This window comes from Poecilia mexicana, unplaced genomic scaffold (assembly GCF_051168715.1).
Source record: "Poecilia mexicana isolate PSO_F unplaced genomic scaffold, ASM5116871v1 scaffold_7, whole genome shotgun sequence".
NCBI classification, from domain to species: Eukaryota; Metazoa; Chordata; class Actinopteri; order Cyprinodontiformes; family Poeciliidae; genus Poecilia; species Poecilia mexicana.
The window spans coordinates 20,750,237-20,764,247 of NW_028263376.1; the positions used below are offsets into that span (position 1 = coordinate 20,750,237).

Sequence of the window (14,011 nt, forward strand, 5' to 3'; positions counted from 1 at the left end):
TGATGCCATTAAATTGGCTCCATTGGGTGTAAATATTACAAATGCAAAGAAATAAATTGCCGACTATGAAGGACTAGTCCTGTTTCAGTGATCCTTTTGTAAACATATATTTACTGAATAAATCTGAGGAGCAACATAAGAAGAGTTTTAGGCAGAGTAGCTGCATATTAAAGTGATAAAAAAATAATTTTAAGGTGTGAATACCACTGACGTCTTCATTCATTAAACAGAAATGAAAGAAAAATGTAGAAGTTTGCAAATACTAAGTACCCCATTAAAATTGTGGAAAAGTGCAAAAAACATAAAAACCCTGTCAAGTAGTACAGTTTTTAAAATCGTTATAAATTTACTGTTTTCTGTTCAGAGAGCTAATTTAGTTGAAAATGTTATAGCAGGTACTGAAAATGAAAAGTACCGTAATTAGAAAAACATTGAAAATAAAAAAAAAAACAGAAGTTAAAACATCGCTAAGCTGTTTAGTGTGACTTGAAAAGTACACTTTTTCCAAAGACAGCCTTGAAATATAAGCAAAATGGCAAAAAGGTCAACTGAAAAATGTCACAGTAGGAAAAACATCCCAAGAAATATATCCATTGTTTTTTGCTGCTAATTAATAAGGGTTTTTTCTTATTATTTATTCAGCAGTGAATATGAATTATGAATTTGCTCCTTCTTTCTTCTCTAACAAAATGTTTTATCTGTAAAGTTCACATCATCAGAAACTATTCTCGATCTAGTCTTTGTGTCTTCACAGCGGCATCTAATTAGATTTACTTATTGGCTTATTTTGATTTTACGTTTAATTTGTATATCTACATTATTGTAGTTTTTTAAGAGTATTTACTCATACTTTATTTGGTGCAGCTTTTACTTTCACAGAAAGTACAAGCTGTGAAATGATACCTGGTTGAAGATCTTAACATAAATCATGCAGAGTGATAAGTGCATTCAATGTTATAACTCATTTAGTTATATAATTTCAGTCTGATATTTTTCTTCTTGGTTACATAACAGCAGAAATTACCTCCAAGAGTTACTGCATTGAAACTAGACCTGATTTTCTTGTACATACCAGTCCAGAAATAATAATAAAAAGGAAAGTTGTGCACAGAAATGCAAGTAAAAAAAAAGATTGTCTTCTACATAGGAAATTGTTTTTTACCAACACCTGGAAGATCTGATTCCTTCTGACCATAATTCATATTCTGGTTCATTCAGATGTGTGAAGCGCTGGAATTAGAAAACAAAATTATGTTCACTTCATGTGCATCTTAATCAAACATTCATGTATGCAGAATAAATATACTAGAGAAAATTAGAAAGATAAATAAGTAGTAATCAGTGACTAATTTGTAGATATTTTTCTCATATTTATAAAATGCCACATTTTTCTTTTGTCCTCATTTTTTAGCAGCTGATGAGACCAGTGACAAGCCAGAGCCTGACACTGAGGCCGTATCTCTTCCGAAACAATGTCCAGAGGAGCCCACAGCAGACGCTCCTCTACTCCCCCAGCCTTTAGCTGAGGAACCCCCATTACAGAGTCCGACCCAGGAAAAAGAACCTGAAAGTACTGATGTGTCCAATCAGCAAAAAGCAGCAGAAGGTGTCTCACCGCCACCAACATCGGAGAAATCTGATCAACCTGCTGCCACGCAAGCTCCTCCCGTTTCAGCTGTTCAACATCTAGAGATGGGCGCCCTGATCGTCAAAAAGACGACGTATGTTATACCAAAGAAACAGCCCGTACCTCAGGCTTCATGCAGCCAGCCGTCCCAGAAACCGTCCGCAGTTCCAGCTCTGCTGAGCGAAACTCGAAATCTGCTGGTGCCTCCAGCACCCAGCGCTCCGTCCTCCAGACCCTCTCAGCCCAATAACCAGGTCCGACAGAGCATCCAGCGCTCCCTTACCGCCATCTTGTTCAAGAGGTGAGAACTACCTTAGAGACTCGCATTAAAGCCACTGAAGCATGTAATTGACTAATTTCATTTTAATGAATGTTTTCATAATGAAATTGGGTGAATACGACTTTAATAAAACAAGGTTCGCTGTTGTAAAGAAGATGGAGCCAAAATTAGAAAATCATGCAAAACTATATTTCAGTGATGAAACTCACCAATCCAAGCCTTGTGAATCTTCCCCATTGCTCCTTAATGGGCTTCAACATTCTCTCAAAGCTGTGTATTCTTTTCATTCCTACACTTTTTCCTTCATTTATTGGTTGTAGGTAATATTTTAAATAAAAAAAAAAAGATTGGGGTTTTCATTAGCAATAATTAAGACTAGTTCAAAAAATTAGAAATGTATTGATATTATTTCTTGATGCACCTGTGGTTATTCCCACTATTGGTGGCTGTCGAACCACTAAAATATAAATTATGTCAGCTTTTTACACAGTGCTTCTGTCTTAGCGGTTTTTTTATTTATTCATTTCTTTACCAATATGTGTAAGACACTTTTGATCATATCGAGTTTACCCAATTTAGCTGGATTATTAGAAACAAAGGCCATTTTCATTATGTCCTTTTAAACCTCTTCAGTACCATGGCCAAGATAAGAAAAAAAAATCACAGAATAAAGTCCTAATATAATTAATTTTGAGCATTTTGTGAAGTTGTACTTTGGTATGGGTTTTACAAATAATAAAATATTTAATCCTTTTACACATCAGCATCAAGTTACTATTAGCAGAAACGATTGTTTCGAAGAAAGAACCCCACAGTTTTGGTTTCTGGTCACGTCAGATCTTTAACTATCCAAGCTTTTTTCTCATTAAAATATATTTCCCCTCATAACTTTATGACTTTCTTCTGTAGATATTGCACCTTTTTCTGCAACTATTATGACTTTATTCTTGAAATAATAAAAAAAATAAATTCTCATTGCTTGGCTCTAATATTCCGTTAAACATCAAAAAATGATACATAATACGTTTCTGTCATGATTTGTATTGGTGACCAAGAAAATTCATCCTTTTCGTCTGGATCTCAAGAATAACATTTCCATGTAGGTGTGTAAAATGATTGGAGATATATTTTTCTTTCTTTAGGGTAAGTGACTGTGACGATCTGGAGATGCCTGAGAGCGAAGTTGTAAAACTTGTTGCTGGCATTGAGAAGGAAATGTTTGACATATTCCGCAATACAGACAGCAAATACATGAACAAGTATAGAACTATAATGTTCAACATAAAAGATCCCAGAAATAAGGTTGGTTGACATCTTAGTGGATTTTTTTTTTCATATTATTATTTTTTTCACCTCTTGATGTTCAAATCTGATTCTTCATATTGCAGATAGGATCTTTTTTTCCATTGTGAAATCAAAAGTTGCCTTTTTTACTGTTTTCTAGGGCTTGTTGTATCGGGTTGTAAATGGAGAAATTGGCCCTTTCAGACTGGTCAGAATGACCCAAAAGGACATGCAGGCTACTAAAGCCCCTGAGCCAACTACTAACGAAACAACTCAGGTAAAGAATATCTGAAAACAAAAAGGGATTTTAATGAATTATATAAAACAAATGAAGAATATTGAGTGCTTTGATTGTTTTTGATTGTAAAGGTTAAAGTTGAAGCTGCTAAGGGGACAAATATCCCAAAACCCGAAGCCGTGAAGATCGATCTGCCCAGTTTGAATCCTCCTAGACCCGAAAGAAAGCCAGAGAGCACGGTCTGTACTATTGTCACTTCTGGTGGAACCTTTAATGTTTATTATACTTATTTTGTATTTTTATTTTACCTTTGGCTCTTAGGATCAGAAGAAAGTTCTTCCCTCTCAACCTTCCAAATCTAGAGTTATGCAACTAAGCAAGAGCAAAAAGATGCCAGATATACTTTCCTGCATGCTTAAGGATACAACATCAGAACACAAGGCTCACCTCTTTGACTTGAAATGCAAAATATGCACAGGTAAATACAAAATACAATTTTATTAACTGATTCAACTACTATTATACATTAAAAGTTGATGAGCTTCAGGTTTGGTTTGCTCTTTGACTTTAGTTGTAGCGATAGAAGCTGTTTTGTATTTTTGCAATGCTTAGGTTTTTACACAGAGATGAAGAAAATCAGAGGTGATATTTGATCATGAGATGTGTAGACAAACTATCTAAACTTGTTTATGTGCATTTAAAATAACTTTTAAGTAACTGAAAATATTATCTATGTAATCTAAATAATACTTATAATATATCATTACCTAAAATAAGCACATAAAGCCAGCTTAAAATGTATTGGTTAAAACGATTTTGTATTCATTCTCAAAGGCCAGATGCAAGCTGCTGAAGGTGAAGAACCTGCTAAGAAAAAGTTTAAGGTCTCTACATCAAGAGACAAGACTGATAAGATATCTTGGAAGAAGCCTGGGGGAGACGAGTCTCCTCTCTTGGCACCACCTGACACACCTGAAATGGAGTCTCCTAGATCTTCACTGATGGAGCCATCATCCCAAACTGACATTGATTCTCCAAAATTGACAATTGTTGAATCTCCTGCTTCCCCGATGATGGATTCTCCTGCCTCTCCAGCATTAGAGTCTCCTGCTTCCCCCATCATGGAGTCTCCTGCATCTCCAACTCCAGAGGGATTCACAGTGCCTGCACCAAAGAGATCATACACACCAGTTGTGATTCCCACTGTCTCCACTGTAACCATTACAAGACGTGACCCCCGAACTGCAGCAAACAGGTTTACTGCTTCCTCAGGTGGCAACATTGTTTCCAAACAAGCAGCTCCTTATGCTGCTATAAAAGGTAGCCTGGCACCGAGCTCAGCCCCATCACCTTCAGTTCCACCACCAAAAGCATTACCCAAATCAATCTTAATGAAGCCATCCTCCTCTGCTGACCCAAGACTCAGTGGTGCATCCTCCAGGTACTTAAAGAGTTTCAATTCTAAATCTGGTTTTAGTGTTTTTGGGAAGAAATATGGGGATGTAAGTTGTACTCTTCCATTGCTTGTGTTTCAGAGCCACAGTCTCTCAGACCCCAACAGATGGTGATACTGCACAGTTCCTAGCTAAGCAGGGCATACTGTGGAAAGGCTTTGTAAACATGCTCACGGTGGCCAAGTTTGTGACGAAGGGATATCTGGTTTCAGGACCTGCAGAAAATATTAAAGCGGTAAAGTGATGCACAATGGTGCTTAATGCTAGCTGAGCACATCTGCCTCTTTCATAGAGGAAATCGTTGTAAAACTACTTTTTTGTGTGTTGTGCAGGATTTGCCTGATACCATACAAATCGGGGGGAGAATCTTACCTGAGACTGTGTGGGATTATGTTGTAAAACTGAAAACCTCGGTTACAAAGGCAAGCAAGATGTTTTTTCATATATATGCCTCCACCTTGCGAGATAGAGTGGAGGGTGTATCACTTATTTTTTACTCATTCTTCTGTTTTGTTTAGGAGTTGTGTGTGATCCGGTTTCACCCTGCAACAGAGGAGGAAGAGGTAGCCTACGTGTCCCTGTTTTCCTACTTCAGCAGCAGAGGCCGTTTTGGTGTCGTTGCCAACATAAGCCGTTCCATCAAAGATGTATATCTTGTCCCTCTTGGCGCAAATGAGTCGATCCCATCCATACTACAACCTTTTGAAGGTCCAGGTATGAAAATGTTTGACTTTTATGTTTTATCATGGCATTTAACTTCACCCTATCTTTAAAAGTTCTTTTATTTGAATTTTATTTCCACTAAAAATGCACTGATCAGGCTTTCTCTGACCAATTCAGATTTTTGCTGCTGATTCTATTTTGATAACATTTGATTTTTCTTTCTCCATGACACATAAATAAGAAAAAAGTGCAACAGGTTTGTTAATTGAGATAGGAGTTTAGAATCCAACAGAAGATAAAAGAAATATGAGTTTCCTTAACCTCCTTTATTTTTTACTGATGAATTTGATTTTCTTAAACACAAAAGATAGTGAGAGCTTTTGGTTTTAAAGTACAAAAAAGTCAGATTTTTCTGACCCGCTTATCACTCATTAGGACCAGCAAAGGGAAAATTTTACAATTCATAGGTACATCTGAGTTTATATTTGCATAGAAAAGTACCTGTTTTTTTATGTAGCCTAAATTCAGCTCAAGTGTTGATATATACACAGAAACTTCATAGAAAGGTCAACGTTTTTGTTTTTATTCAGGAATATTTCAGAGTTTTTAAGTTGTATTTAAGTAAAATAATTTAGAATACTTTGTTTAATTTATTTTGTTTATTTTTTCAGGCCTTGAAAAGAACAGACCCAATCTTCTTTTGGGTCTAGCAATTGTCCAGAAGTTAAAGCGTCCAGGAAGCTTTACTCAGGAAATTGAAGAGAAGAAACCCAAAGTTAACATGTCCAAAGACCCTATGTGGATTCCAAAACCACCAGTCCTCTATGGTTCTGACAAGTTGGACATGTTCAAACCATATGATCCAGAGACTCCTGCTACTTCCTCCCCTCCTGGTTCGCCATCGGATTCTTCCTCTTCTGGCTCAATTACCATACCTTCCCTCTTAAGTTCCATTAAAGCAACTCCTTCAGTCTCATCCATTGCTGCCACTGAGTCCACATCTGTTAGCAACTCAGTCAAGAATGTTACACCATCATCCAGCAATAATAACCCATTGCAGACTATTTTGAAGACATTGTTTGGGGGAAAGGAGTCAGACCCAACAACCTCCTCTGACGAGAGTTCCTCCAAAGCAACAGAAAGTTCCAAGAAGAGACCAGTGTTCCCTAAAGTGTCTGGACCTATGGTTGATCCAATAGTTCAACAGTATGGACAGAAATCAAAAGTCAAACGGGTCGAACAGGAAGAAGAAAAGGAAGATGACTTTGACAGGCCGTATGACCCTGAAGAGGAATATGATCCTGCAAAGGGATACAAAATTTTTACTCCACAAATCACAGACAGTAATAAGACTGATGACTCTGCATTATCAGGCTTGGTGGAAGATGATGTGGCCTATGATCCAGAAGATGAAACTATCTTTGAAGTATTTCAAAGTGATGCTGTCGTAACAAAGCTCCCCATTCCAGCCCAAAATGCAGAGACACCAACATTACCAACATCAGTTTCTGATTCCACTCCAGCTACACTTAAATCTAACCCAACTTCTGTAGTGTCGACTTTTCATACAGGCGCTGTCGTTGTCTCAGCTGCAACACTGAGTGAACAGCAGCGTATGCTTGAGGAACTTAATAAGCAAATTGAAGAGCAAAAGCGACAGCTAAAAGAGCAGGAAGAGGTGCTGCGTAAACAGAGAGAAGCTGTGGGTATGTTTATGGCTCACTTTTCTGTTTCTGATACATTGATGTCTCCTCCCACAAAATCTTTGCCGCTTGGTCAGCTGTCAGCTGTGCAGAGTGCTGTAATGCCAACAGACTCGAAGCCTGCAGACAAATCTGAAAAGGTCAACAACAATACAGTGATGGAAGATAATTCTGGTGTAAAGTCAGAAACTGTTAAGCTAGAACATACAAATGTCAGTGATAATTTAAAAGATACCACAACTACACTGACAGAACAAATGGGAACGAAAGAAAATGCAAAGGAATGTGAGAAATATTCATCTGCTGGAGAGATTGAAGACTCTGATGTAGCTTATGACCCTGAAGATGAGTCACTTTTTGATGAAATCCAAGATGATGTATTTAAGGGAGGGAGTACAAAGACTAACGATGGTTCATCAAGGACTGGGGATAGTGTTGGGAATAAAGGCAATTCTCCAAATTCACACCACAGCAGAAGGCGAAGGTCGTCACCTAAAAGACGGAGTCGCCGAGAAAGGGACCGCAGAAGTCCTTCAAGAAGGTCACGGAGGCGTTCTCGGTCACATTCTAGGAGACATAGAGACAAGGATAGACACAGAAGTGAAAGAGAGAGGTCAAGGCATAGAACCAGAGATCCATCTGATTATCCAGGACACCATCGAAAAGACCATGTTGCTAGCAGACATTCTCATGGGCTGAGAAGGTCCTCATCTTCACCAAGAAGAAAACAGTCTGCCTCTCTTTCACCAAAACGCCATAGGGGAGCTCCTTTACAAGTCATTGATAAAACAAAGCATAGAAGTGGTCCATGCAATCCTTCTGAGACTGTAAAGACATCCATAGAATCAACACCATCAGTTGTTGGAATTAAAAATGAGCCAAATGAACTTAAGCTTGAGTGCAGTCTGGTTGAGAACCCTGTTACACACTCGGTTGCACTTATTCAAAATGTGAAGACTGAGATTTTAGAACCGTCAATCAGTCAGTGCGATAATCAAATGAACAGTTCTCCTAGTCAAGAAAACAAACTGTCCCGGCAGGAAACATGGCTTCAAGACAAAATTGAAAGCAAAATTCCTCTGAGAGAAATTGATCCACCTCTTCGAGATTCTCCTGAAAGTCCAGATCCAGAACCACAGTTTTCAAAACCTTTCAGCACTGAGAGTGTTGACTGTGCTAGAACTACAGATTCCGAGGAGCAAAACAGTGCTTCAGCAACATTTCTTAAAGATGAAAATGACTCTGTGGTAGTTAGTCGTCAAACAACTTCCAGTCTACAAAAAGGACCAAATATCCAGGACTCAGGACCAGAAATGGATGCTGTTTTACACAGTGTTCTACCTGGTCCAAGTTTTCAAAGCACTGGAAATCCAACAGCAAATATAAAAGATTACGAACACAGTGTGACCCAAACAGATCTAGTGGACAAGAAAATTGGCTTTACGGGGCCTGATAGAAAAGGGCTTGACATGCAGCATATAATGAGAAATGCTTTGGGACCTATTCCAAGCACTCAGAACACTCATGCAGATGGTTCAGAGAGACGTGTAATGCAACAAGCAACATGTCTTCAGGGCTCATTGTTAAATTTGATAAAAAATCATAACCCCAATGTAACTGATTCACAGACTGTCTCAAGAGTTTCCCCAGATAAAATGCAAGGAACAGAAAGCTCTTCTTTCCAAGTCATTAACCAAGGCGTAACTCCGCCACGCTCTGGAGTGATGCAAAATGTTGTGCAAAGTGCATCAAATTCTGAAATTCCAGTATTAAGAACACAAATTGAGACCCAAAATCAATTTGTTAGAAGCCAGTTGTCAGATAGACCTCTGCCTGGGTCAAATGATTCTGTCTCAGCTGTTCAACATCGTAATCCAAATATTAATGACCAAAATGTCGGTTATTACAGAGAACCTTTGCCTTTTTTGAAAACAGATGAGTTAAGATCGCAGCCAAAGAACGCAGACAGCAAGTCAGACATTATGAAAATAGACACATCATTTGGGAGTCCACAGTTTGAAGGAAGGATTTCACATCCTGGGACTTTGGGTTCTCATATTAGAATGGTTAATAAAACAGGTCACAACCCATCTTTTTTTGGATTCAGAGGAGATCAGACACATTCAAAACATACTGAAAGTCTTTCCTTTGATGAAAGAGGACTTGGGAAAAGGGAATCTCAACCCATTAAAAGAGATCCAGACTTCAGTGATGGTCTAGAATGTGGAGACAAGCTGGATATTTCAAATCCAGACTGGAGAGGTCCAGGGTCATTTCAGATAAATCAAAGTAAGGGCCTTGGTCCACCTGAAAGACCTTTATGTTCAAATCCCCCACAGTCAGACAGTGGAGATGCTCAAAAAGGATTAAATAGGGAGTCAACAGATCCGGTCAGAATAGGAACATTTACACAAAATGATTGGCGTACCCATCAGTTTGGTGAAAGAGTGACAAATTTGGAGAGTCAGGGACCTTGCAAAATAGGCACTCAAAACTTTCAATATGGACAAAGAAATAAAGAACGAAGTCCAGACAGACAAACTTTCAAGCATGATTTTAGGGGACCAAGAGGGACAGATTTTGTAGGACCTAGAACTGAAATAAGAAATCCTGAGTTGCACTTGACAAGGAATGACACTAGCCAACCTGTGTGTTCAGATATGATGGGAAAATGGTCAGAAAATAAAGGCCCTGACACTGAAGCGTCAATGCATGGCAGGAGAGAACCAGTGGGTCCAGATTTTAAGATACAGGGACCTGAATGGATAGGTCCTAGGAATGATAACTCTCTGCATGACAGTAGAGGACCAGGGCGTCCAGATCTCGTGGGACAAAGACTTGAACAAAGAAACTGGCCTGAAAGGAGAGCACCAGATGCCCCTGGTCCAGGGATTGATCAAAGGGGTCCAAATATGGAGGGTCCTAGGAATGAATGGAGAGGAGGAGGAGGAGGTCCAAATTTCAGAGGAGGACCTGAAACAAGAGGCTTGTCTATGGAGCAACACAGGTCTGAAAATCGAGAATTTAGAGGTCCAGTTTTCCGAGGGCCAGGTCCTGAAGGCAGATACTTAACTACGCAAAGACCTGGGCCAGACAAAATATCTGAACATCCAAATTTTATTGAGCAAGGGTTAGATAATACAAATGCCAGGAGAATGACGGGAGGTCCAGATTTCAGTAGGCCTGTAAATGAAATGAGGAGTCCTGCTATGGATAGCCAAAATTCTGACAGGAGAGGATCACAAGAACCAGAAAACTGGAGACCAGGATCTGAAAGAAAAGGAACATATTTGGGGTGTGGTGGGCCTGATAGCATAGAACAAGGAAGAATTCTCCCGGTTTTAGAAGGTCCTAAACCTGTACAGGGAGGACCACACTTCAGGGGAAATGTAACAGAAGGTGCATGTCTAAATTCGGAAGGCTCAGAACACAGGGGGAGAAGTCCAAATCTCAGAGGTTGTAATTCAGATATGGTGGGTTCAGAATTAAATAGAACAGGACCAGGGGTTCCAAGAACAGGGAGAATAGGTCCTCCAGTTGAATGTACCAAAGGCCCAAACATTAGAGACCCGCGGCCAGAAAGAGTGACTCCAAATGTGAAACAAGCAAACAGAAGCCCTCCAAGAGACTCACAATTCAGGTGTCCTGAGCAAGGAAGAACATTTTCAAATATGGATGGTCTGCAGCCTAATAGGAACATGGCGCACCCTGAAGAAGTGGAACATAACAGAAATGTTGTGGGAGGCCCTGGGACTACAGGGATGGGTCCAAGATTTTGTAGGAGACCAGATTATGAGGGCCCAGTCCCTGATGAACAAAATCCAAGGGGCCCAAGCTTTAGAGAACCCATGCCTGTGAGACCACGTCCAGGCATGGATGGCCGAAGACCTGACTGGAGAGAATCAAGTGATTGTAGAGGTCGAGGCGCCAGGGAGGAAAGGGCAAATACAGAGGATCTTGGATATGACAGACAAAATGACTGGGGGGAGGCTGAACCTGTTCAAGAATTTCCTGATTTTGAGGAATTAGAATCTGATAGGAGAGGTCAAAATTTTAGACCTTCAAGGCTAATGAGAAGAAGCATCAGAAGACCTGGACCAAATGCCCGTGGCTTTGCACCGAGTCGGAGGGGTGGTGTCTTTGAAGGTAAATGGTTAGACAGACGAGGGCCAAGATTTGAAGAGTTGGAGGGAGGTGAACCTTCTGGAGATATTTGGGACAACAGTGGCGACAGAGGTTTAGAGACTTTCCAAGATCATCCTGATGAACAAGGTGAAGGCCATAGTTTCCATGATAACCATAGTGAATGGACAAAGGATGGAGAAAATGTGCAGTTTTCTGTTTCTGGAGATGACTGGGATGGGCCTGGCTTTAGGCATCCAAGGTCTGTTCGTGACAACCCAGACATGGATTGTCCTGGCCCTAATAGAGAAAGAGAAGAACATGAATGGACTGAGTCTGATAGAGAAGATTCTGGGGCATTTTTCAGAGGGAGAGGGGGTCCATGCAATAGAAGACAAAGCTGGTGTAGAGTCCGAGGTAGAGGACGAGGATCAGTTCAGCAAAGACATGCAAACATGGATGATGATTGGAGACATCAGGACTTTGAGGAGGATATGAGAGGCCATGATCGTGGGACACCCTGGCCTCAAAGGGAAGCCAAACAACCAAACAGGAGACCATTTGAGATGGAGGCTCCAGGAGGTCCAGATTTAAGATACCCAGAAACTTCCTACAGAAATTTCAATGATGAAGGTCCCAAGTCAGATAGGAGAGTTTCAGATTTTGGGGAATCCAGCTCTGAAAGGCGTAGTGTAGACATGGATGCAGGAGCAGACCCTGAAGGATTTGAGCGTAACTTTAGGAGAGTAAGAAGGGGTCCAATAATGAGACAAGGGCCTAGCAGTGCAGAACGTAGAGGAGCGTCACCCAATAATTCAGATTTTAGACCTGGTAGATGGGATTCAAACTCAGAATTTCCTGAATCTAATAGAAGAGATGTAGATAGGAGGGAAAGGGAACAAAGACATCCAGGTCAAACAACTAGCAGGGGGAGAAGAGGTCCTCATCAAGGTGACCATGGCCCTCATGAAGGACCTCCAGCACCATTCAATAGGCCTTTAGGTCCCGGTCCAAACAGAGAAGGACATTCATTCCATGACTTTGACAGCCCACAAAATCAACAAGCTGTGCAACCTCAAAGACACAGAGGTGCCTTACTTCCCACTCCTGATGGTCCGGTTTCAGATCCTGTGATGAAAAGTCATGATGCCTCCTCTATGAAAGCACCACAGTTTGGCTCCCCATTCAATAGGAACAGGGGAACAAGTAGAGGCAGAGCAATGGATAATTGGTTCAGAGGGCGTGCAAGAGGGCCAGGACGAGGAGCCCCTGCTCGTTAAAGAAATGTAGGGTAAGAAGATTGAATGCCGTTAAATTACTAAAACAGAGGTTTAACACGACAAAGTTTTAATAAGAAATAAACAAAATATGGACAGTCTTGGATCTTAAAACCATATTGATCTAATATTGAGACTTGCAAATATCTCAAAGTATGTATGTTTTCTTTAGGATTCCAAGGCTATAAGACACTTTAATATTGCTTCCTGAAATGTATGGTTTTGTAAAGGCAGTTTTCATTTATATTACAACTTGACCCACATGCAAGCCCATTGGTAAAATCTGTAATGGTTAACTGATACAGAAATGCTGAGTTTTTGTGTTAATTATGTTCGACTTTGTTTCCAGTCATAGTAGTTGTTTGATTATGACCTACACTTTGTAAATTGTTGTATATTATACTACCTGGGGGCATTTCTGGAAGGAAATAGTTTGAACAGCTTTGTACAAAAGTAGTTCTTTTTGTTTTTGTTTTTAAGAGTCGTAACATCACTGTATTACGTTGTCTTTGTTACATTTTTATGCTCATAAAAGTGTAACTTGTTTCAGTGTTCTTTTAGAATGCTACAAGTCAATAAAGAGTCATTTTAAAAACTTGTAAAAATGTAACTTGTCAGTGCTTCTTCACTGGATTTTTGTTTTGATTAGGTGCAACAGTAGAGATATCTATTTATGTTCAAATCATATTATATCAAGACAAAATAGGCTATTAGTTTGGAAAATGAACTGTTTTTTTTATTTCCAAAAAGAGTAAAAACTTCTCATGTTATGTCAGCTATCCCAAAAGTATGTTTTACCTTTATCATAAGGTGGAAGGAGGGTTTTAATTGTCTTTTTCTAGGAGGGTGTTTAATTTTACATTTAGAAGAGATGTCTTTGTGTTGAAAGGATTCAACAGTAAGCATCAAAAATTATCAACAATGTCAGATTGAAGACAAGAAGGTCAGATTTGACCTTCACAGTTTCTTTTTGGAGGACTGGGGGGGGAGGGATCTGACATTTTAGCAATAACATTAGGTTCCTCCATCCATCCAACATTCTACAGTTGCACAGTTTTGCATAGTTATGTTTTTTTTATTTGCAGCAGTTTATTACTGAAATCATTGTTCTCATAACCCACATTTTCAAATATTTCACTGTTGCCATAATGTTTTCAGTATACTTTACTTGATAAAGCTGGTTTTTGTACATTTGAGTTTATGTTGACTTATAAAAGTGAATGCCAAACTAAACAAAAACTTAACATGTTTTAGATCATTAGGTTTCCTTTAAAGTTCTCCAATACATTTGGGAACATAATTGACGTCGAACATTACTTTTCCGACCATCATTTCAGAAGTTATCTCTGAAGTAAGCAAAAAA

At 39.4% G+C, this 14,011-nt stretch overlaps 1 protein-coding gene across 3 annotated transcripts in view; it reads left to right on the forward strand.

Annotated features, from left to right (window-relative positions):
* The window catches only part of LOC106917474 (death-inducer obliterator 1-like), a 30,341-nt gene extending 17,088 nt beyond the window's left edge, over nt 1–13,253 (forward strand). Inside the window, exons 7-16 of one of the 3 annotated variants that reach the window (XM_014986458.2) lie at nt 1,412–1,928; nt 3,050–3,209; nt 3,352–3,468; nt 3,561–3,668; nt 3,751–3,907; nt 4,264–4,870; nt 4,965–5,118; nt 5,216–5,305; nt 5,402–5,597; nt 6,218–13,253. In XM_014986458.2, the coding sequence (XP_014841944.2) occupies nt 1,412–1,928; nt 3,050–3,209; nt 3,352–3,468; nt 3,561–3,668; nt 3,751–3,907; nt 4,264–4,870; nt 4,965–5,118; nt 5,216–5,305; nt 5,402–5,597; nt 6,218–12,651 (8,540 nt within the window). In that variant the 3' untranslated portion in view covers nt 12,652–13,253. Of the gene's footprint in view, nt 1–1,411; nt 1,929–3,049; nt 3,469–3,560; nt 3,669–3,750; nt 3,908–4,263; nt 4,871–4,964; nt 5,119–5,215; nt 5,306–5,401; nt 5,598–6,217 lie in introns of those variants that run through there. The other 2 variants (XM_014986459.2, XM_088007225.1) reach the window with 2 other exon arrangements.
* The last annotated feature ends 758 nt before the right edge of the window (nt 13,254–14,011 follow it).